This window comes from Rattus rattus, chromosome 16 (assembly GCF_011064425.1).
Source record: "Rattus rattus isolate New Zealand chromosome 16, Rrattus_CSIRO_v1, whole genome shotgun sequence".
In the NCBI taxonomy this organism is placed as follows: Eukaryota; Metazoa; Chordata; class Mammalia; order Rodentia; family Muridae; genus Rattus; species Rattus rattus.
The window spans coordinates 16,426,027-16,451,001 of NC_046169.1; the positions used below are offsets into that span (position 1 = coordinate 16,426,027).

Consider the following 24,975-nt stretch of genomic DNA (forward strand, 5'->3'; position numbering starts at 1 on the left):
GGATGCTTATCCCACGGTTCTTTCTACTGTGTGTGTGTGTGTGTGTGTGTGTGTGTGTGTGTGTGTGTGTAAGGTGCACCCATTTACACATAAGAGTGCACACCAGAGGTCAGACAGCGTTCAGAGTTGCTTCTCTCCTTCTCTCTTGTGGATTCCAGGTACTGAGCTCAGGTTATCAGACTTGGTGACCAGTGTGAGCCCCAGCATCTTAGTTTTTGAGGCCAGAGCCCTCAGTGATTGGTTAGGATCACGTGACCCAGGTATCTGCTTGTCACCACCTCTCAGGCACCGAGGCTTCACATCCAGGCAGCTGCACTGTTGCATGGACTTGACGGATTTCAGGATCAGCGGGGAGATGGGTTGCTGGGCATCCAGAGGAGGAAGATACTGATTGGGTGAATTGGGATGGACAGCCCACCCTGTATGTTAGCTGCATCATTTCATGGGAAAGAATGGAAGGGAGGGCGGGAACTGAGCGCCCCCACTTGTTACTCCCTCCTGACTACAGACGTCATGTGACCAACTGGCAGGAAAGCTGCTGCTGCTGCTTTGACGCCCATGATGGACGGCACCTTGAACTGTGAGCTAGAAGGAACCTATTTCCCCTCTGGTTGCTTTTGGTTGGGTATTTTTGGTTGTCATAGCAACAGGAAAGAAACTAAGCATGGACTGGGGACCTGAACTCATCCTCACACGTGCAGGGCAGTCGAAGGGTGACTGAACCATCTCCCTGGCCTCTTTACCTTTTAAAATCATTTTTTATTTCTTTAAAAAGGATTTCTTTTGATGTGTGTGAGTGTTTTGCTTGCACGTATGTATGCGTTCTACATACATGCCTGGTGTCTTGCAGAGGTCAGAAGAGGGTATTGGATTCCCTGGAACCGGATTGCAGGTAGTTGAGAACTACCATATTGTTGCTGGGAACTAAACCTGGACGTCTGTAAGAGCAACTGGCGTTCTTAACTAACCACTGAGCTATCTCTCCAGCGCCACTGCCCCACCCCTATCCTGATTCCCAGACTGCCTCTTGTTCCTCCCACTCCCAACCCCAGGAATCCAGGGAAAGTTAAAGGTCAGCTTGGGCAAATGAGTTAGACCCTGTCTCAAGACAAAAAGCAAAAGGAGAGGTAGGCCCAGTGGGGTGGCACAGGCAGAGGCAGGTGGAGCTCAATTTGGGGCCAACCTGGTCTACGTGAGTTTCAGACCAGCCAAGGCTATGTAATGAGACCTCACCTCCAAGAATACAAAGACTAACTAAACAAAAAAGAAACCCGAAAAGGGTTAGGGATGTAACTCAACAGTAGAATAGTGGCCCAGTGCGGGTGAGTTCCTAGGTTCAGTCCCTGTTACTGAGGAAAAAAAGACCCCATGCAGACACACACCACCACTACCACCTCCACCATCACCACCACTACCACCTCCACCATCACTACCACTACCACCTCCACCATCACCACCACTACCACCACCACCTCACCACCTCCACCATCCACCATCACCACCTCCACCACCACCACCACCACCACCTCCACCTCCACCACCATCACCACCACCTCCACCACCTCCACCACCATCACCACCACCTCCACCACTACCACCATCACCACCTCCACCACCACCACCACCACCATTAGAACTAGGCCTGTGGCTCAGTAGTTGGGCAATTTTCGGTGTGCCTAAGACCTTGGGTTCTAATCAAAGCACCACAAAGGATTTTTAAAAAACATCACCTTTACTCGAACAACAGAAATCTGCCCCTCGGCCAATAGAGAACATCGAATCAAGTCTGCTGTAGTCGTAGTTGTCACTGTGACTGTATCTGAAATCAACTAAAACCCAAACACCTGGGCCTGTCTGTAAGGGTTTTCCTGATTGGATCAGCGGAGGCCAGAAGGCCCGTCCTAATCTGGGCCACACCGTCTGGTGAGGAGCCCACATGAAAGGACACGGGGGAAGGAAGCTTTTGCTCCTTGCCTGCTCACCCTCATGCTCTCTCTGACAAGTTCATGTATCCTGTTGCTGAGACCTTCCTTCCCTGGGCTAGAACCTGCTTCTGTGGCGTTCCAGTGTGGACTGAAGGCCCGCAGCTCTCTAGGAATCCTCAGCACCGAATGGGCTGCCGAGGCCTCCGGCCTGGGCCATCTGAAGAACCATCGGATCCTTGGTCATTCCTCCACGAGACAGTCATTGTTGGACTACCCAGACACAGCCTGTGGTCCACACTACCTGGCCCTCCCCACTTTTTTCACAGATGCTCCGTAGAGAACCCTGATCTACACACTGTGACAACCCAGTTTGAGGCAGACAGAGCCGCTGTGCAAGGCTGCACACATGCCATTCCCAGGGTACTTTGCTGACTTTGGGACACCCCCCTCCCTTTTTGACACAAGCCCCCTTCCACACTTACCCTTCTAGCTTAGGCTGGTCTTGAACTTCTCACCTTCCTGCCTTACTCCTTTAAGTAGGCTTTTGAAATGCCTATTTTGTTGTCGTCGTTTTTAACATTTATTTGTTTTGGGGGGGAGGGAGCTGGCACAAGCAGGCTGTGGCCTTCAAGTTGAGGTCAGAGGATGGTTTGTGGGACTCCACCCACTACTACCAATTCCAGAGATCAGACTCAGGTCATCAGGCCTGGTGGCAAGCACTTTATTCACTGAATCATCTTGACAGCTCCAGACCCATTTTGTCTGTTTATTCCGTTTTGTTTTGTGAGAGAATCTCATGTAGCCCAGGCTAGCCTCTACTTGTTATATAGCTGAGAGTAACCTGGAATCCCTAACCCTCCTGCTTCCAGCTCCTGAGTGCTGGGATTAGAAGCACGTGTCACCACATATCTTATTTATGTGGTGCTAGGGAAACATAAAATCCTGTTCACAGTGGGCGAGCAACAAGCAACTGGGCTGTGTACTCAGCCCTCTTCATTGTTTAAACAAAGTAATTATAAAAAACGTATGTGCATTGTGTTGGTCTGAGTACGCATGTGCATGTACCCTGTACAAGCAGACACTCACCCAAGCCAAAGGATGATGTTGGATCTCCTGGAACTGGAGTCACGGGCGGTTTGAGCTTCCTGATGTGGGTGCTGGGAACTGAACCCTGCTACCCTGAAAGAACAGTAAAGCTCTTTACCTGCCGAAGCCATCGCTCCAGCCCCAGGCTGGCTCTTCTTTATGACCTCAGCTTCCACGGTTCAGGAACCCCAAGGCCCCGTAGGGAGAGGGGCAATGGAAGGGCCTGACATGATCTCCTTCTAACTGTGCGGTAGAGGCTGAAACCGAAAGAAAACGGATCTTCAGAAGGTGTCATCTGTCTGTCTGCCCTCCTTCAGAGGCAGGGAAGGGGTTGAGGGGTAGCAGGGGGACACCGGTGGTTGATTTCCAACCAAGAATCAGCAAAATGACAGAACAGCTTCGGTCTGTTGCACTGATGAACGTTATCAGTTTCCCCAGCTTGGCCGTGGGGCTTTGGGACTTTCACACTACCCTGGCAACCTGTGCGTGTCTGCACTTGTGTGTGGAGGTGTGCAGATTCAGTGTGTGTGTGTGTATGTGTATGTGTGTATGTGTGTGTGTGTGCACTTGTGTGTGTGTGTAGTGTGTGTGTGTGTATGTGTATGTGTGTATGTGTGTGTGTGTGCATGTGTGTGTGGAGTGTGTGCACTGTGTGTGTGTGTGTGTGTGTGTCTACACTTGTGTGTGGAGGTGCAGATCCAGTGTGTATGTGTGTGGTGTGGTGTGTATGTGTGTGTGTCTGTGTGTGTGTGTGTGTGTGTGTGTGTGTGTGTGCGTGTGTATGTGTGTGTGTCTGCACTTGTGTGCGGAGGTGCAGATCCAGTGTGTGTGTGTGTGTGTGTGTGTGTGTGTGTGTGTGTGTGTGTGTGTGTGTGTCTGCACTTGTGTGTGGAGGTGCGAATTCAGTGTGTGTGTGTGTGTGTGTGTGTGTGTGTCTACACTTGTGTGTGGAGGTGTGGATCCAGTGTGTGTGTGTGTGTGTGTGTGTGTTTGTGTGTGTGTGTGTGTGTCTGCACTTGTTCGTGGAGGTGCAGATTCAGTGTGTGTGTGTGTGTGTGTGTGTGTGTGTGTGTGTCTGCACTTGTGTGTGGAGGTACAGATTCAGTGTGTGTGTGTGTGTGCGTGTCTGCACTTGTGCATGCGTGGAGAGGTCAGAGGTCAGCCTCAGGTATCTTCTCAGCTGTTTTCACCTCACTTTTTATTTTATTTAAAATTACATTTATGGGGTTGGGGATTTAGCTCAGTGGTTGGGCGCTTGCCTAGCAAGCGCAAGGCCCTGGGTTCAGTCCCCAGCTCCGGAAAAAAAATTACATTTATTTATTTATTTAGATATTTACATACTCATTTGTTTATGGAACGGAACACACATGAGTACCACAGTGTATGAGTGGACCTCAGAGGGTGACTTGTAGTAGTTTCTCTCTCCTTCCACCATGTGCATCCCAGGGATTGAACTCAGGTCCTTGGGCTTGGCAGCAATCGCCTTTACCCACTGAGCCATCTCGCTGGCTCCGCCATCCTATTTTTGAGAGGGAGTCTCTCCCTCCAGTGTATCTGGAGCTCGCTGATTTGGTTAGGCTGGCTGTGCAGGAAGCTCGGGAGATCCCCCACCCCGCCCCTCACCTCCCCAGTGAAGGAGCCACAGACATAAGTCACTAAAACCAGTTTGTCCTCTGGCTGCTGGTGTAAAAGCCAGGTCTTCATGCTTGCATGGGAGCGAGCACTTTACTGCCTACGCCATCGCTCTGGCTTCCACACTAGAATTCTTGTGTCTCCCGTGCGTGTCCCCCAGTGCACTGCTCTAGGTCATGGCCTCATAAAGTACATAGAAGGAGTCCAAAGTCTGTGCCAGGAGATGGGGGCGGGGAGCTCTTGCCAAACCCTCTCTCCAAGTTACCTGTGGTGTTGAGATCCTCTGCATGAAGACAGTGACAGTGTACTCACATACATTAAATAAATAAATAAATCTCTTTTGAAAAGATGTGTAACACCATGACTGACTATTTATAAATAACTTTTTTTTTAAAAAAAATTTACTTATTTATTATATACAAGTACACTGTAGCTGTCTTCAGACACACCAGAAGAGGGCATCGGATCTCATTACAGATGGTTGTGAGCCACATTGTGGTTGCTGGGATTTGAACTCGGGACCTCTGGAAGAGCAGTCAGTGCTCTTAACCACTGAGCCATCTCTCCAGCCCTATAAATAACTTTTTTTTTTTTTTTTGGTTCTTTTTTTCGGAGCTGGGGACCGAACCCAGGGCCTTGCGCTTGCTAGGCAAGCGCTCTACCACTGAGCTAAATCCCCAACCCCTCCATCTTTTCTATTGCTGCAATAAAACACCACAGCCAAGTCAACGATAGAACAAAGCGTTTGTTTTGAGCTTCTGCTTTTAGAGGGTCAGAACTCATGACAGCAGGGCAGAGCAGGTAATGACGGGGCTGGAGCAGCAGCTGAGAGCTCGCATCTTGAACCACAGCATGAAGCAGAGAGCACACTAGGAATGGCATCAGTCCTTTGACACCTCGGATCCCACCCCGGTGACACACCTCTGTGGCAAACAGCCATCAACTAGAGACCAAGTGTTTAAACACCCGAGACTTGTGGGGGACAGCTCATTCAATCCACCGCGCTCCACCAGCAGGCCGTGGCGAACCACCAGATGTGGGTACTGGGAATCTAATTCACACTTTCTGAAAGGGAACAGTAGGTGTTCTTAACCACTGAAAGCCTCTCAGTGGTGCTTTTCTTTTTTTTTCTTTTTTTTCTTTTTCTTTTTTCTTTTTTTCGGAGCTGGGGACCGAACCCAGGGCCTTGCGCTTGCTAGGCAAGCGCTCTACCACTGAGCTAAATCCCCAACCCCTCAGTGGTGCTTTTCAAAATAGGGCCCTGCTATGGAGTCTTGGCTGGTTTGGAAGTTAGAGCAGGCTGACCTTGAACTCACAGAGATCTGCCTGCCTCTGCCTAGAATCAAAGATGTGCAGTCATGTCTGGTGATAAACCTTTTATTTTTCTTTTCTTTTCCTTTTCTTTTGGGGCCACACAGATGACTTCATGGTTAAGAGCACTTGGTGCTCTTGCAGAAGACCAAGGTCTGGTCCCCAGCATCCTCATGGTGGCTCACAACCGTCTATAGCTCCAGGTCCAGGGAATCTGTCACCTTCTCCTGCATCCCTGGGCATGTAGTGGGTGCACCTATATACATGCACTCATATAAATAAAATAAAAACACATACATCTTTTTAAAAATGTATAGATAACATGAAGATGCCATTCTGCCCCCGGCAGGTGCCAGCTTGCTTGGCCAGTTCTTCATTTTAACTTAACAGCGAAGGTCCTCTACCTAACAATGTACTCTGTGACCCTGTCACACAGGAGGTTGGACCAGTAGGATCTTGAGTTCAAGGGCAGCTTGGGCTATACAGTGAACCCTTCCCTGTCTTCAGAGGAAAAGAAAGAAAAGAAAAAGAAAAAGGCCAGGTGTGACGGCACTTGCCTTTAATCCCAGTGCTCAGGAGGCAGAAGCAGGTAGATTTCTGAGTTTGAGGCCAGCCTGGTCTACAGACTGAGCTCCAGGACAGCTGGGGCTACCTAGTGAGAACCTGTCTCAAAACAGATGAGAGAGAGATGGGGAGAGGGAGAGGGGGGGGGGGAAGGGGAGGGGGAGGGAGAGGGAGATGGCTTAGCAGGTCAAGACACTTGCCACCAAGCCTAGTGACCTGACTTCTATTCTGGAGACCCACATGATGAAAGAGAAAACTGCCTCCTACAAGTTATCCTCCACACATGGGCCGTGGCATATGTATACACATGTGAAATAACTAAAATACAGTTAATTGGGGTAGTAAGGGGGATGGATGGGGGAATACCTGCATGGAGGAGGAGGGGGGGATGGGTGGGGGCTTATGGACAGGAAACCGGGACAGGGAAGAACATTTGAAATGTAATAAAGAAATATATCTAATTAAAAAAAGAAATTACTAAATACATGAAAAATACGGTAAATTAAAAACTTCAAATACAAAGAGAAAAAACGACCAAGACTTAAAAATCTCCTAATCTGTAGTCCACACACTGAGGTCTCCGTCCTCATTGGACAAAGCTTGGCCATAGGGGGATCCCAGATACCACAGGGTCAACCTAAGAGATATATGACCAGTTTTATAGGGCCCACACTGTGTGTGCGTACATGTGTATGCACGTGCACGTGTAGGGCAGAGGTCAAGCTTGGGCACTGTTCCTCAGCAGTGGGCCCCACCTTACATTTGTTTATTTAGTGTGTGTACACTTGCTTACCCACGCATAAGCGTGCGACCTGCAGGAGTTATAGCTTTCCTCTCACCATGTGGTGGTCAGATCATCAGAGGTGTGTATGTGTGAGGGAGAGAGAGGGGAGGGGGTCTCACTACATAGTACTGGTTACCCTGGAACTCAGTCTGACCTCCAATTCCTAGAAATCCCTTTGCATTTATCCCACCTCGACTCCCCAAACTCAGGGCTGGGATTACAGGCATGTTCCTTTAATTTTTTATTTGTTCTTTAAATTAATTTATAATTTTAACTAATCTTTTAAAATTTGTTTTTATTTTACATCTATGGGTATTTTGTCTGCTTGTGTGTACACTACATACATGCAGTACCTAATGATACCAGAAGAGGGCATCTGATCTCCAGTAACTAGAGTTACAGACAGTTTTAAGTGGCCACGTAGGTGTTGGGAATCGAACCAGTGTCCTCTGGCACGGCATGCTCTTAACCACAGTCATTTCTCTAGCCACCTAATTACCTTTTGTAAAATAAAATTTTTTTAAACATTTATCTATTTGTACATTTATGGGTAAGCATTCGGACGCTGTAGGATAACCTGTGGGAGCTGGTTCTCTCTTTGCACCACGTGGGTCCTTGAACTCTACTCCCCAGATTTGGCGTCTATTCCTGATGAGTTATCCCCACTGCCCCGACCTGCTATCCAGTATATCTGTAGGCAGTTTTCTTAGACACTAGGATAGTTATTTTCCCCATGTGGATAGTATCTTATAAGGATGCTGTCAGGTGCCTTTTGTGCCTCCTTTGCTAGGTCTCAAGGCCGGTTTGAGGAGTGGGTATGGCATGAAGAGGAAGCTAAATTGCTTATGGACAACAGAGGTTACCAAATAAATGGTTTATTGACATCTAATCCCCCTTGGGCCACCCACATACCACTTGTGTGTCATAAGAAAATGACACTATCCATCTCACCCGCTAAGAGAGCTGGATCCCAGTGTCTAGATGGTTTCTAGATATGGGGAACTATGCTCCTGAAGGCAGAGGGGCCAGTGATGGGAAGAAAACCGCTTTCTGGATAAACAGTGGTATAACAGTCACACTGAGAAAATATGGCTCACTGGCGTTGCAGGACCAAGGTCGTTAATGAGGATAGGTTGCAATCTCAGACACCTCCGTTGCCTGCACCACTCAAATCGGGAGAAAGGAGAATCACGTGGGGCCCATGGAGGACTTCTGGCCTCAAAAGTTATTGTCGATGTTCCAAACGTCGCCACTGAGTGCGTTGGCTGCCCCCTGTAGCGTCCACGTGAGCAGCGCCAGCTGTCGCCGGAAGCGACTCTCCTGGAAGCCCAGACCTGGGGTCAACCCAGAAGAGGCAGCTCCTGAGCCATCGGAGCGCAGCATCCGTAGGTGTTCCACCAGGGCACCCAAAGTGTGGTCGCCTTGGCCTAGGAAAATGTGGCGGAATGGGGAGTCGGCCGGCGACACGTACTGGGACAGGAAGTAGAACTCCACCTGCACGAAAAAGTGAAAGCAGGTCTAGATGCCAGAGTATCTGTAGCTGAAGGCTTCAGTCACTCTTCCCTCCAACCGATCCTAATCCACCCTGAGCCCTAGGACCTGCTTCGTAAACAGGATTCCACAACTTCGTCCAGGCCCACCTCCCTTAGGCTGCCCAATTAGGAAGACCCATTGTGTGACGTCACCAGTAGCCAGGAAGATCTGTGTGGGTTCTAATACCTTCCTCCCTGCCTTCCTTTTTCCTTTTAGATTTATTATTTTGTGTACGGCGAGTGTCTTGAGTGTATGTGTGTGCCTCACATATGTGCCTGGTGCCAGCAGAGGTCAAAAGAAGGTGTCAGATCCCCTGGGACTAGAGTGACAGCGGATGTGCCTTGCATGAAAGCCCATCTCTTGTGGGTGTGCATGCACGTGTGTGTCCATAGCTGGGTAGGTCTTCCTCAATCACTTTCCACATTATTTTTGGGACAGGGTCTCTCACGGAACCTGGAACTTACCAATTTGGCTAAACTAGTTAGCCAGTGAGCTCTGGAGGCTTCTCTGCGTCCCTAGACTGGGATCTGGGCATCCACCACTGAGCCTGGCTTTTTACATGGGAACTGGTGTTTTAAATTCAAGACCTCATGCTTATATGGCAGAATCTTTACTAATCAAGCCTGCTAGTCTATCTCTGTTCGTTTGTTTTTCTTTGACGCAAAGACTCACTACAGTAGCCCAGGCTGTGCACACCAGACTAGCCTCAAGCTCACGATTCTCTTCCTTCAGCCTCAGGAGATCTGAGATGGTGGATTTACAGGTGTGCACTTCCACACGAGCAGCACTAACACCTTTTAAAATGTCTGTTCAACAGCCCGCGTGTGCTCATGGCTTCAAACAGAACCTCGGAGGGCACAGCTTCCAAATCACTTTGCCAAATCGTTCATAAGATCCTTCCCTACAGAATTAGGGGATATCTGAACACAGCCTCACTCGCTTGCATGCCAGCATCACCTTCTTTTTTTTTTTTTTTTTGGAGCTGGGGACCGAACCCAGGGCCTTGCGTTTGCTAGGCAAGCGCTCTACCGCTGAGCTAAATCCCCAACCCGCCAGCATCGCCTTCTTAAACATGAGATCCGGAGGCTGGGGTTGTGACTTAGTGGTAGGGCATAATGCTGGGTTGGGTTCCTTGGTACCTCTCTCTCTCTCTCTCTCTCTCTCTCTCTCTCTCTCTCTCTCTCTGGTAGAGCATAATGCTGGGTTGGGTTCCTTGTCCCCACCTCTCTCTCTCTCTCTCTCTCTCTCTCCCTCCCTGTCTGTCTCTGCCTCTCTCTGTCTCTCTGTCTGTCTCTGCCTCTGTCTCTCTCTCCTTCCTCCATCCCCTCCCTCCCCCTCCTCTCTCCTTTCTCTCTCTCCCCCCTCCCTGTCTCTCTGTCTCTCTCTGTCTCTCTCTCCCCTCCTCCCCTCCCCCTCCTCTCTCCCCCCTCCCTGTCTGTCTCCCTCTCTCTGTCTCTCTGTCTGTCTCTCCCTCTGTCTCTCTCCCTGTCTCTCTGTCTCTCTCTCTCTCTCTCTGTCTCTCTCTCTCTCTGTCTCTCTCTCTCTCTCTCTGTCTCTCTCTCTCTCTCTCTTCCTCTGTCTCTCTCTGCCTCTCTGTCTCTCTCTGTGTCTCTCTGTGTCTCTGTCTCTCTCTCTGTCTCTGTCTCTCTCTCTCTCTCTGACAGGGTCTCATTATGTAGCAAGGCTAGTTGTCTTAACCTCCTAAGAAATGGGAGTTTTATTTGGTCCTGGAGGTAGAGGCCAGGGTTTCATGCATACCAGAAAGCACACCATCAACAGAACTTCAGCCTCGGTCCATTTTCTTTTTTTCCCATTTCTTTCTTTTTCCTTCCCTCCTTCCTTTCCCTACCCCATCTCTCTCTTTGGTGCTATTGAGCAGAGGCTATGGGGGCAGAGTCCCTCATCTTTAATTTTGGTTCCATCACTTACTTCCTGTGTGATACTGAGCCTACACCACTGCCGACCTCACAGCACTGCAGGAGGTCCTGCTGTTGAACAAAATGAAGTGAAGTCGTTGGCCCCTGGTAGCTCTCTGCAAAAGTCCGCTGCTATTATCACTGTCGAACTCCTCTTTCTGCATCCTGCCTGTGCACTTTTCCTACTCCCGTTTTAGGGAGTGGTGCATTTTCGACTACCATCTATCCCGGTATCCCCTACAGGCATTTGTTGACACTTGCAGTTGATATCCAGCACCACAGAAGTCTGTATCCTCTTCAGGCCATTGGTATGCTCTCCAGAATCCTTTCTACACATTCTCTTCTGCCACCTCACCTCCTTAGAAGAAATTTTCATGATGCCCACACACTCACAATCCAAACTCCTGAGCCTGGCCTGTAATACCAGTTACTTGGAGAGATGAGACAGGAGGAAATTCAAAAGGTCAAGGTCAACCTAGACTACAAAGTGAGTTCAAGGCTATTCTGGGCAACCTAGCAAGACTTTCTCTCAAAATGTGAATGAAAGGTGGGTTGGAGGAGTGGCTCAGTGGTAGAGCCCCTGCCTAGAATTCCCCAGTGAGGGGCTGGGGGTGTGGCTCAGTGGTAGAACCCCTGCCTAGAATCCCCCAGTGAGGGGCTGGGGGCGTGGCTCAGTGATAGAGCCCTGCCTAGAATCCCCCAGTGAGGGGCTGCGGGTTGGGGGGACAGAGGGGGCTCAGTGGTAAGGTACTTGTTTAACATGCACAATATTCTGATTTTATCCCAGCCCCAACCCCCAAGCACACAAAATCCCAATTTTCTTCAATTAAAGGCTCCCCCAAACTGGTTTCTGACCAGTCCTCCACAGGATCTCTGTTCTGGCTTTGATGATCCACACACAGCTCCTGAGAAAGGCCAGGTCCATTTCCCTGCCTTACCCTCCACCCTGAAATGACCTCTTTTCCTTGCATCAACCTGTGTTTTGCCTGTCCAAGACCCAAGCCACACAGTTTAAAGCAGTTGTCCAGAACATTTTCTCTGCGAAAAGCCATGGAGTAAATATTTTAGGCTTTGCAAGTTAAACAGCAGACAACAGACTCAGGCCCTTATTATTCATTTCATTCCCTGGCGGAGTCTGTGAAAGTGACAGGTCAGGTTTTCTAGCCTGGCTGGTTTATGAACCCTGTATATCCGGTATTGTACCCTCAGAACACAGGGACAGAGCAAAGGAGGGAAAGCGTAGGGAGCGAGCGGAATGCTTTACAAATGCCAGGTCCTGGGAAAAGGGACCACCAGGCCAGAAGGGGGCGGGCGGGGGCGGGGTCTCACCCTCATGATGCGCACGTTGTACATGCGCATCAGACGCTCATCGCTCTGCTCCGAGCTGTAAATCTCCTTCCGCAGCTTCTCCGCCGCCCGGATATAGTCCCCCCTTGCAGAGTACACCCACTGCAGGGTCAGCCCGCGCGCCTGTGGGCGAGGAACAGTCTAAGATTGACAGATTGGTGCCAGCACCGATACGGGTGGGGTCAAAGCACTAAAGAGAAAGGGAAAGGGAAACGGAGGTCACCAGGCCTATGAGGATAGGGAGGGCAGATCCCAGGGATGTGGGGTCGAACTGGATGAATCCTTGAGGATTAGGTGTCTGGAGGTACAACTAACTAAAAGGGGCCCGATTGGAGGGCAGGACCTAGATCTCAGGGCTGGGGAGAGGAGAAGCCAGACAGACACCCATAGTGATGAAGCGCCCCTGCAGGCTGGGAGCGCGACTGGCATCTTGGACCTTGAGGTCCCCAGAGAACTCATTAAGGTTGCCGATGTGCCTGAGGACTACGTCTCCGTAGCGGCCGAAGTCCAGCGGCAGTAGGTGATCGTGGCTCAGTCGGATGAGGAGCTGACCAGCGAGCTGAGCCACTGCTAGGACCACGGCGGGCAGGCGACCTCGCAGCATCTTGTGCAGATTCTCATACGTGTCCTCCTTCGTGTGCAGGAATGGGTACACCCGATCGTCCTGCAGGGACATGGAGGGGCTGGGCGCAGGAACGTGGTGCTGGCAGGATGAGGGTCTGATGTCCTGGGGCAAGGGCCGGGGAGTCTCACCTCTACGAAGGAGAACTCCACAGCTGGGACGCCCGCAAAAGCTGTGAAAGAATATGCGCTGCTGTCCATGGGCAGGGGCTGGATCCTGAGGACAGGCAGATTGGAGGCCTCTGAGGACTCAGTTTCTCCTGAGCCTCCACCCCGCGGTCTTCATTTCCACTTACACTTCAGCATCCCAGCTTGGGTGGGTGGATGCCACTTGATCGTAGAGTGTCTGTCCACTGTGGTTAGGGGAATCCACCTGGATGAGCGTACACATGAGCCTTTTCCCCCTTTGCGCTGCAGTCCCGCGAGATCCTCTCACCCCCAGCCCCGGGCCCCTCTTGCCTGCTTCAGGATATTCTCAATGAGGCTGACGAGAAGGGGGCTGGTCTTAGCATGGAATTTGCCGTCTCCTGAAGAGAAGGAAGGGGAGGAATGCTGGGCTCAGGGATAGATTCCTTTGCATAGACCTCGCCTGAGAGGGCCAGGAGGTAGCTTGACCCTAGCTCACCCAACACGGAGTTGTCCAGGCTCACATACACGACAGCTTTGAGGTGTAGCACGCTGAGGTAGCCCTGTGGGGTCGGGGAAACGTATGGAGAGGAAGGTTGCCCCCTCCGCCCCTCCCCATTACCTGGCTACATACCCAGAACCCCAGATCACCTCCAACCACTCCGTGGCTCCCACGCTGCCAAAGTCACCTCCGTCCCAGCTGATGAACAAAAGACTTCTTCGAGGTCTAAACCCTATGGGCAGAGCGATGAAATGGAGGGTCAAGATCCCCCCTTCAGCCTTCTCCGTCCAGGTCTCCAGAGGGGGTCCACTCTCTGTAGGAACCCAGCATCCCAAGTCGCCCCACCTTGGATCCTCCCTGACTCAATAATGATACACTGGAGTGGGTTCTAAACGATGCCGTTTCTTGCTTAATTGTCACTCAGGGGCTGGAGAGATGGCTCAGTGGTTAAGAGCACCGACTGCTCTTCCAGAGGTCCTGAGTTCAAATCCCGGCAACCACATGGTGGCTCACAACCATCTGTAATGGGATCCAATGACCTCTTCTGGTGTGTCAGAAGACAGTGACAGTGTACTTATATGTAATAAATAAATAAATCTTTAATTGTCACTCAGGCCATGAACGCCACGTCTCTGTTTAGTTTTTAGTTTTTAAATTTTATTTGTATGCGTATGGGCACCCACCTGCCACAGTGGGGGGACGCAGAGATCAGAGGACAACCTGCAGGACAATCTGCTACCACCATGTGGGTTCTGGGGCTTCAACCCCTGCTCCTGCCTGATCCCGCTGCCCTTATTGTTGTTTTAAGACACGGTCACGTGTAGCCCAGGCTAGCCTCAAACCCCCTTAAACGGTAAAAGATGACCTACAACTGGTCAGTAGTGGCGTACATCTTTAATCCTAGCACTCAGGAGGCAGAGGCAGGCTGATCTCTGTGAGTTCAAGGCCAGCCTGGTCTACAGAACGAGTTCCAGGACAGCCAGAGGTACACAGAGAAACCCTATCTCGAAAACAAGACAAAACAAAAAGATGACCTGCTTTCACCTCCAAGGGCTGTAACGACAGGCGTGGGCCACCATGTCGCCTAGTTAATGTCAGAAGTCAGCATACAAATGGGCTTTGCTATGGCCTCCTCACACATGTGGCCCATTATTCTGTTCCAGTTAGTCCCCTCCCCCTTGTGCTCTCACCCCCTCAGCCTGGCCCTGACCTCATCTTCCCTCCTCCCTTCCGTGGTTTGCAGGACTGGAGATCACTCTCGCGAGTTCGCCACCACTCAGCTGTATGTGCACCTCCTCTTGTTTTGAAACAGGGTCTTGCTACGTAGCCCTGACTGACTAGATACTTGCTGTGGGAGCCCAGCCAGCTCTTGAAGTTACAGCAATCCCTCTGCCTCTCCCTTTGAGCGCTGGGATGACAGATGTGTGCCCTGATGCCTGGCCAGGTTCTTTTTGAGGGCGTGGGTTCCCTTATGTAGTCAAAGATGACCCTGAACTTCTGATCCTCCTGCTTTCCCTTCTGGGGTGCCAAGACTACATCTGTGCAGCACATGCTCATTTTTTTTTTCAATTTTTTTTATTTCTCTGTGTAGCCCTGGCTGTCCTAGCACTCGGTGTAGACCTTGAATTCAGACATCTGCTTGCCTCTGCCTCCCAAGTGTTGGGATTAAAGGCATGCACCACCCCTGCCCAGTATCATTTTTTTTTTTATTAAATTAAGTTTTGCTTTCTGTTTGTGACAGGGTCTCATTTCATAGATCAGGCTGGCCTCAAGGTCAAGAGACCGGCTGCCTCTGCTTACAGAGTACTGGGATTAAAAGCATGTGCCACCATGCCTGGCTTTGGTGGCGGGAGTCAGGGGAGTTCTTTTTTTTTTTTTTGTGTTTTTTTTTTTTTTAATGAAGCAGAGACTCACGTAGCCTAGGCTAGCCTAGAGCTTGTTATATAGTTAAGCATAACCTTGAAATGTTCATTTTTTTTCCTGCCTTCCGCTCCTGGAGGCTGGTATTATAGGGCATGCCTGCCCAAAATTAAAAATATTTTTGTGTGTATGCGTGCATGCATATGGTGGCCTATATGTGGAAATCAGGGGACCATTTTTGGGAAATTCTCTCCTTCTACCACGTGGCTTCTGAGGATCAAACTCAGGTCATCGGACTTGGTAGCAAGTGTCCTAACCCATTGAGGCATCTCGTCTGCCCCGGGCTAACACATTGATGAGGAAATACTGTATCGATGAAGTGACTTGCCTAGAACTGGACACTCCAATCAGGACTCAGATCCAATTGGCCTCTCTCCAGTCTACGCTGCCAGCTACCTTTGACCTAGTCCTAGCCCGGGACACAGCCCCAGCTCACACAGGTCTTGGCTCTGAGCTTACCACTGCTGACCATGGAGGAAAAGGTCCGAACCAGCTCCAGGAGGATGGCAGTCCCCACTGCAGACTTGGCTGCTCCTGGGCCCCAGGCATCCCTCTGGGCCCCGATAACGACATAGTGATCTGAAGGAAGATATGTGTAGAGCCCACATCTTAAACTGTCCAGGACCCCTCCATGCAGCTTTGGAGGGTGGGTGCCCCCAGTCCTTCCTCTCCAACGTCCCCAGTCGGCTTCCTTGCCACAGCTCTTCCCCTCTCTACAACCGTAGCTCTGTAATCTCGGCTGTATCGAGGGACCATGCCTAGCTCTCTCGGCTCTGCCCACATGGCCGGATCCATTAATAGGCATTTGGGGATTCAAACACACACTGTCAAACACCCCGCATTCTTCTGGAGACAGGATTTCATGTAACCAAGGCTGGCCTACGACTCCTGATTTTCCTACCTCCACTTCCTCTCAAGTTCCAGGGTAGGCATGTGTCACCATGTCGGGTGCTGGGATCAAACCCAGTGTTTTCCATGCTAGGCAAACATGCTACCACTGGGGACATTCTGCTTGCTAGAGGGTTTTGGGATTTGTTTTGATTTATTTATATTTTATTTCGTTTTGCTTTGTGTTCCACACTGGCCTTGAATTTCTGAGTTTGTGCCACCATCCCTGGTCCCCTTTACCTCTGCTTCATATAGGGTCTTGGGGCCCAGGCTATGTAGCCTAGGCTAGCCTTGAACTTATAATCTCCTGCTTCAGATGCTTGAATGCTGGGATGACAGATGTGAGCTACTATGCCTGGCTCAACCCTATGGACGTTCCGGGCTCCATTCTGGTCAGGCATGTTCTACATCATCTTTAACCTGCTCTTCTCTCTCCTTTAACCTGCTGTTCTTTTTCCAGCTCTTCTGCGCCCCTCCTCTCACTTCCAGCATCCCCCTCTGTGTGTCACCCCAGGTCTCTGTTTCTCCCTTGACACCTGGCCATTCAAGGGTTTCCCAGGTCTGCAGGTCTGCCCCGCCCACCAAATCCGCTCAGCAACCTTCGATTCCTCACCACCAGCGTCACTCCCCCAACCTGGCCTTTGTCTGATGCTTAGATCTCTAATATAACATCATCCAACATATGCTTGCTCACAACGCACAAAGGACTCACTACTGAGCAATACTGCCCATTTGGAGAGCTCCGCACTGCCACCCCTCATCAGCCTCCAATCCCTGGACACCACTCCCGGCCCTTCTCCAGGGCCTCCTGCATCAGTCCTCATTGGTCGGCGTCAGGACCAGAGTCTCTCCTAAGCCATGGGAGATGCTGGGCAGACACACCTGGCTCTGCGAAGCCCTCGATGCACGCAAAGATGTTACTGATGGGAGTAGAGGTTCTGTGGTTGTTGACCACAAGGCGTAAGCCTGGCCCAGGTCCCAGGCGATACGGAGAGTCTGAGAGGCGACCCTTCCATTCCTGAGGAGCCACGGGACCTGTGAGTTTCCTGGAAAGAAACGGGGCAGAAAAAACCCTGCTTCATTCTTCCTCCTTTTCTAACTTTGGCTCTAGATCTTTGCCTCTGTACCCTGCTCAGTAGGACAGTGCAGCCTGGGGCTGCCACGGACCGTGGTATAAGCTGTGTCCTTTGTAAAGGTCCTCAGCATCTGTGGATGTACCAGATGGTGGGGCCTAGTAGGTGTGCCCACCTAGAAGGTCACCTCTTTCTTTTGCATGTATACACATGTACATGTGTATAGGAGTGTGTGTGTGTGCATGTGTGTGCACGTGTGTGCACATGTGCATGTGTGTGTGTATGTGTGTGTGTGTGTGTGTGTGTGTGTGTGTGTGTGTGTGTGTGTGCGCGCGCACGTGTGCATAGAGGCCAACAGTCAACCTTGCATCTTGACCTCAGGTGCGAATCACTTTTTTTAAAAAGTTTATAATACATTTTACTTTTTGTGTGTGAGTGTGCATGTGTGGGGGTCAGAGGATGACTCCGTGGGAGTATGTCCTCTCTTGAGTATGTGAGACTTAGGGACAACCTTCATTCAGGCTTGGTGGCACGTGCCTTTACTCACTGAGGCATCTGGCTAGGACACCTTGGTTTTTGTTTGACAGGATCTGCACTTGGCCTGGAGCTCGCTAATTTAGCTAAGCTGGATGCCCAAGCTTCAGGGAATCCATCTGTCTCTTCCTCTCCAGGGCTGGAATTACACGCATGCACTTAGGTTGCCTTTGTTTTTAACATGGCTTCTGGGGATGTAAATCAGGTCTTCATGCTTGAACAGCCAGCGCTTTACTGACAGGACTATCTCCCCAGGCTCAGGTCACCTTCTTAGTCACCGAAGGAACCCTGCAGCTAACTCCAGCTCCTACCCCCTACTCCCTGCCTCTGCTCCCCGTATCCCGTCTCCCCCGCCCTCTTACCTGAGCAAGCGATCAGCAACGTCGGCACTGATGGGCTGGGCAGGGATGTTGGGAAGCCCCGATGATTCTACTGGAGGGAACTGGGTTTGATTGAAGGACGGGAAGCCAGGCGTGTAAGGGTCCCCAGTTCCCAGGTGCACCTAAAGAGGAAGGGGTACCCACTCTGAAACTGTGGGCTGAACAAGCCCCATTTGTGTATTCCTGGGCTCCAAGAAGGGAGCTCTGGCTTCCCCCCAAGACTCACATGTCCATACACAGCCCTGTGACTAGACAGGCCTGGCTTGTGGGGGTCTTGGGAGAAGTCCGCTGGGTCAGGGTATATCAGCACTCCGTGGGCCCCAAAGTCCTGGGCAATGGCTACCTGAGGGAGGATAGACAAGTAAGAAAAGGTTTCAAAACGAAGGCTCTGTTCACGTGCAGCTGTCATCCTTAAGGGCCCACCGGGTGTAGTGGATACCACCTGGCACTTAAATGTCGCAGCTCTCCCTTGGTGCCTCTGGAGCACTGCAAAACCTCTCTGCCCAGGGCTGGAGAGATGGCTCAGTGGTTAAGAGCACTGGCTGCTCTTCCAGAGGTCCTGGGTGTCATTCCCAGCACCTAAATGGCAGCTCACATCTGTAGCTCCAGTTGCAGGGGCTCTGACGTGCCCTCTGGCCTCCACGAGCATCATACACACATGTGGTACACAGGTTTTCAGTTATGGGAAGTCAAACCCAAGGTTCTGCGCATGCTAGGCAGGCATTCACCAACTGTGCCCCATCACAAGCCCATGTTATTTTATTTAGAAAAAACGTAGGTGTATTATTTATCTGCGTGTCCGGGGACAGCTTGAGGGAACAGGTTCTCTTCCGGGATTCACAGGTCCCAGAGGTTGAACTCAAGCTTGGTAGTAAGTGCCTTTATCCACTGAGCTATCTCCCTGTCCCTGTAGTTCGGTTTCTAAGATGGCCTCTCCTGTAATCCAGGTAGCTTCAAATTCTTAATGTGTCAGAAAATGACAGAATCTTAATCCTCCTGCCTTTCCTATCAGGTGCACTGAGGAGACAGACCTGAGCCCGCTGTCCGCTCTTGCTTTAGTATTTAAATTTTTAAAAGATTTATTTCTTCATTTATTTTAGGTATGTGAGTACACTGAAGCTCATCTTCGGACTGCAGCTGTCTTCAAACACAACAGAAGAGGGACACTGGGTCCCATTACAAAGATGTCATGCAGTTGCTGGGAATTGAACTTAGAACCTATGGAATAGCAGTTGGTGCTCTTAACAACTGAGCCATCTCTCATTTAATTAAATGAAAATAAAATTTATTATTTAATTAAAAAAGAGAGAGAGAATGGTCTTGTTGTGTAGCCCACGGAGGTCTTGAATTTACAATCCTCCTGCCTCTCAGCTTCCTAAGTAGCTGGGGTTACAATTTATATCATGTTAGTATTCCGCTATTCCCTTCCTCCCTTTCTTTCTTTCTTTCTTTCTTTCTTCCTTCCTTCCTTCTTTTCTTTTCTCCCTCCCTCCCTTCCTCCCTCCTTCCTTCCTTCGTTTCATTTTGAGCTAGGGTTCTTCTGTGTAGTCCTGGTTGTCCTGGAACTAGTTCTCTAGACCGGGCAGGTCTGGAACTCAAGAGACCTGCCTGCCTCTGCCTCCTGAATGCTGGGAATAAAAGCCGGGCTGCCAATAGTTTCTTAAAATGTGCCTGATTTTTTTTCTCTCTCTCTCTCTCCGGGTGACAGCCTCCTAGATCCTTCCCATGAGGCACGCCTGTTTCCCAGACCACTTGCAACGCACTTCACACCCTGTTCTATTTGGGACCCTCACCTTCTGGGCGAAGCTAGTAATCCCAGCACGCACTAGCAGGAGGCTGCCGGCCAGCTCCACGTCCTTGGCTTTCAGGTCCTGCAGGTCCTCCCGCCGCCCGTAGTGGGCGTACACAAGCTTGCCCTGGGAACGCGGAGATTGGTGAGGCCTCGCTGCCAGTATTCCAACTGGGCTACCCAATGAGGTCGTGATGGGCTCCCCATCCCGGGAACCTCACCGTGGCGTTGCCCGTGGCGCTGTAGGGACAGTAGACTTCCGGATCCTCCAGCGGTAGCTGCTCTTGGACGCTCCCGTCTGCATCCACCCAGTGCAGGGTGTTAGGGTGAGCCCTGAGGATGGCTGAAGGTGAGCACTCCTGGCTGTGCAACCCCATGCATAGTATGACCCCTTGTCGCATCCCCAGACTTACGGGTCCGGGAACTGAAGTCCCACATAGTGCGTGTCAGTCCACACGTGGTCCAGCTTCTGGCGCGAGAGCTTATCGAGGATGTCTTGGACCAGGGTAGCCATCTTGGCTGAGCCCGCCACGCGTTCCCGGAGGCTGGTCAGCCTGAGCAGAGAGATCAAACTAGAGGCCAGGAAAGGGACTCCTACATCCCCGCACAAGTGGTCAAACGAAAAGACCGAGATGGTAAACGCAGGCCTGGAACGGCATCTCGTGTATAGGAGGCTAGCCTCAAATTCAGGTGAAAGACCTTGGGAGGTGGAGGCTGGAGGATTGTGCTTCTGGACAGGAGTTCACCTGGTCTGCTTGCATTGTCATGGCCTAGCAAGAGTCTGTCACCTAAACTAGCCTTCTCACCTCGGCTATGCACTGCCCTTTTGTGGGCTGTTACCTTTGCAGGGGAAACAATCTGTCCCCCATTTGTCACAGAAGTATGGCCTTGGCCCAGACCTGGCCTTTCTCCGGTGGCCACATCTCCCATGGGACTTAGGTTTCCTGACCTCCAGTCTTGGAGTGGAGAAGCCCCTGGCTCTTTAACTCCTCTCCTCCCTCCCTCCCTCCTTCTCTTCTGCCCAATTCTAGGAAATCACTGTACCCCAAACCAACTTTTTTTTCTTCTGTCCTATTTTTAAGACCAGGCTATGCTGCATTGCCAAGGCTAGCCACAAACTCACTTGAAATCCAGGTAGGAACAGGCACAGAACAACTCTGCTTTAGCTTCCCAAAGAACTAGGATTACAGGCCTCTGCCACTAGGCCCAGCCAAAGTATTAAGTCCTACAGTAAGACCAAGGCTGACAGGAGAAAGTTTATCTGCACGTCCTTCAATGTTCTGAATCCTACCTTACTTTATTTTATTTATATTTAGTGTGTGTGTGTGTGTGTGTGTGTGTGTGTGTGTGTGTGTGTATTCTGATCTATATGTTCACACATGCCAAAAATGGCACTTTGAGCATGCGGAGGTGACAGGACAAATTAGAACCAGGTTCTTTCCTCCCACCCTGGAATTTGATCCTGGGGATTGAACTCAGGTTGTCAAGCTTAGCAGCAATCCCCTTTACCCACTGAGCCATCTCGCTAGCTCTGAGTCCCACTTTCCGACTAGACCTTTTGAGGTTCTGGCTTTCCCCACTTTGTCCTCCCTGTATTCGCAGGTCTGTCTGTCTTTCTTGGGCTGAAACGTATACAGTGGCCCACATTTCCTGAGCTTTCAACGCATTGCCTTTCTAAAATTCCTTACTGTGCTGTAGAGGATGTGAATTTAGGAAAAGTCAGCTGTGTGGTTCTACCCATTTCCTGGCTTTCATAGGTTTGGGGCGGAGGGGCAGACAAGGTCTCACTTGCCCTGGAAGACACTGTGCAGTCATGGATGGCCTGATCCTCCTGCTCCCACTTCCCAGATGCTGGGATCATGGACATAAGCCACCACACTTACCTCATGCCATGTGGGGGATCATGTGAGGTGAGTTCTCTGTCTCCCCAGCTATAGCCCCAGCCTCAGATTGGAGGTCTTTTTTTTTTTTTTAAAGATGTATTCATTTATTATATATAAGCACACTGTAGCTGTCTTCAGATACCAGAAGAGGGCATTGGATCTCTTTACAGATGGTTGTGAGCCACCATGTGGTTGCTGGGAATTGAACTCAGGACCTCTGGAAGAGTAGTTGGGTGCTCTTAACCGCTGAGCCATCTCTCCAGCCCAGATTGGAGGTCTTTTAGCAATATAAAGCCATCTATTTTGATCGAGCTCCCAGCAGTGTATTAAAAGATACACTATGATTCAAATCACTAAACAAACATTAAAGACTGCAATAGCTCCAATCCTAAGTGCAGAGGAAGAAGAAGAGGAGGAGGAGGAGGAGGAGGAAGAGGAGGAAGAAGAGGAAGAGGAGGAAAACCCAGGTATACACCTATAATCCTAGCACTTGGGAGGCAGAAGCAAGAGGACCTCAAGTCTGAGGCCAGCCTGGGCTACATCATAGGACCTTGTCTCAGTCAAGAGGACTTCAAGCTTGAGGGCTAACCTGGGCTACATCACAAGACCTCATCTCAAAAAACAAAGGTAAAACCAAAACAAATTAAACCAAACGAAACAGTCAAAGGGCTCGAGATGTAGCTCATCGATCAGTAGAGTACTAGCACACAAGGCCCTAGGTTCAAACCCCAGAACTACAAGCATTTTAGAGGGGCCGGTGGGATGCTTGTTGTTAAGACTGAGGGCCTGGGTTCAATCCCAGGGGTCCACACGGTCGAAGGAGAGAACCAACCACACTGCAAGCTTTCCTCTGACCACCGCACATGCTCAGCGCCACCCACGCACCACATTCCAATAAATACTAAAAAAAATCTGTAAAAAAAGAAAACCCAAAGAGGAAAAAAAAATCATGTGGTCATCTCAGTACATGCTGGAAAATATTAACATTTTCCTCACACCCATTCTTCATTACCTGTTCATTACATAAAATTAAAATGTCATTTAACGTCACAAATTATGCTTTTGAGATGGGGACCCATACATCCTAGGCTAACCTCCAATTCATTACGTAGTCGAGGATGACCTCGCTCCCCAATCCTCCTGCATCTACCTCCTGAGTGCTGGGATTAAAGACCCAAGCCACCATGCCCTGGTCCCGTGTCGTCGTCTTCATCCACCCAGCTTTCTATCCCCTAAATAAACCATCCTCGAAGTCTCAGGTCCTTGGATACTGAGCTCCTGGTGTCTGCCATGTTTCCAAGGACCTCTGAGCAGGGAGACCAGAGAGGAAGGTCCGAGAAAGGACTTTGGGTAGCATGAGAACGGAGTTGACACTGGACCACGCAGGATCCAGGCTGTGTCCTTACCTGATGGTGTCCTCCATGCGCCCCTCCCCAAGGAACCGGAGAAACATGTCCTGGAGGTCACTCCAGTACAACGTGCCCCGGCTGGAGTCCTCAGAGTTGACATCTTCACCAACCACCAACACAGAGTCCCCACATGCCTGGCAGGACCCTCGAAAGGCCACGTAGCCCAGGAGGAAGGCTGGCAGGTGGGAAGATGGGGTTTTCTTGTGCACTCTTCTACTAGACCCCAGAAATGCCCCCAGCCCAGGAGGAGGGAGGGAAGACTCACCCCCAGTGAAGATTAGCAGGGTGGTCAGGACCAGATAGGGAGCAGCCTTTCGACCTGCTGCAGCCCAGGGGATGGGAATGGACCTCCCAGGACAGGAGCCTAAGCGCTCAGGGCCTTTGAGTTCCATGGGGCAGAACTGGGCAGGAAGCTCCTCCCCTTCCTCCCTATCTTCCTCCTCTAGGTTCTCTAGTTGAGGGCCTTCCACACGTCTGTAGATGGTCTGAGAGGGTCTTGGGGACCACTGTTGCTGAGTGGAGGGGGGAAGTAGGCATAAGATTAGGGGAGGGGGCCTAAGGGTTGGCAGAGGGTTAGGCAAGAATGATGTCACCGACTTCAGCCGGGAGGGAGGGAGGGAGGGAGCTCTGGAGGCTGGAGAGGAGGGACCCACCACCGAGGGTCCCAAGGGGGACGGGTGGGGTCAACCTTATGCATTAGGGAGGGCCTGAGGGACACGAAGGAAAACCGAATGTGTGTAACCACAACTCCACCCTCCCCCATTGATCTTACCACTCTCCGAAGTAGACCCCAACGTTGTTCCATGCTTGTGCCCCCTCCTGAACCCTGCAAGTAGTCCCCACCAAAGCGATAAACCGTTTGCGGGAGCCCCAGAGGGCCCCTTATCAGCCCTGTCAGGCAGCCTGAACCTAGGCCGTTTCTCATCCCCCTTAAGGGTGGGGGCACAGTCTGGCCTCAGTCCAGCCTTCTAGACATTCTCCCTAGTTCATGCCAGACAGCAAGGGGCAGTGCCTTCTACCAATCATTCCACAAACCCCACTGTTGCGGGCTGACTGCAAAACAATCAATTCTTTTTAACCTCAGGGCAGACTTTGGCCACTTTAGTTCCCGACACAGGTTGGGGGATGGGGGCTTAACGTGAGGGGGAAAGGGAGATGTGGGTAAGTCCCTCCTTTTCCCTGATTCCACTCTCTCTCTCTCTCTTCGTGTCCTTGGGGGAAAATCCCCAACCCACTTGGAAGCTTCTTTCTAAATTGTCTGTCCCTTCCCACCTCTTGTATCTGGTTGCTAGGTTTCCCCAACACACAGCCTGCCCCGACCCCTGCCTCAAGTCGATTCCAAATCAGCGGCATCTTAGTGGGGTCACTTGGTATTTAATCTGATCACAGAGTTGTCTGTCTAGAATCTGCTCGGTATCTGGGGAGGAAGTGTTACGATTGAGGTAAAGGGGTCAAAAGGAATCTACGAGTGGGTCCTGGAGTCAGCAAACTGTGGGTTTCCACCTCGCCATTAGGGGAGGCAGAAAAAGTCTTGGCCAAACTACAGTCCTCCTAGCACCCCTTGGGTCATTACAGGACTTAATTGTTTCTTTCTCTTTTGGGGTCTACAACTCTAAAATTTTGATGAAAGGCCATAACTGCAGTTTTACCCTCCAGTTTCAAATCCAAGCCGCGCTGAAGATCCCAGGACCTGCAGCTGTAGATGGGAAAGGTCAGGGTCCGCCTCACCCTACTCCTGGTCCGGGTCTCCCC

At 50.7% G+C, this 24,975-nt stretch overlaps 1 protein-coding gene across 1 annotated transcript; it reads right to left on the bottom strand.

Moving 5' to 3' along the window:
* Positions 1 to 8,161: 8,161 nt before the first annotated feature.
* On the bottom strand, positions 8,162 to 24,514 carry Tfr2 (transferrin receptor 2). The gene is made up of 18 exons (XM_032886832.1): positions 23,996 to 24,514; positions 23,489 to 23,735; positions 23,221 to 23,398; positions 20,345 to 20,485; positions 20,153 to 20,264; positions 19,936 to 20,058; positions 18,369 to 18,485; positions 18,125 to 18,264; positions 17,038 to 17,201; positions 15,727 to 15,846; positions 13,497 to 13,579; positions 13,345 to 13,408; positions 13,179 to 13,246; positions 13,016 to 13,092; positions 12,852 to 12,936; positions 12,535 to 12,762; positions 12,081 to 12,221; positions 8,162 to 8,796 (listed from the first exon to the last, which is right to left on the bottom strand). Exons 1-18 carry the CDS (start codon positions 24,146 to 24,148, stop codon positions 8,521 to 8,523), a joined length of 2,517 nt encoding a protein of 838 aa, XP_032742723.1. The 5' UTR covers positions 24,149 to 24,514; the 3' UTR covers positions 8,162 to 8,520.
* Positions 24,515 to 24,975: the final 461 nt, after the last annotated feature.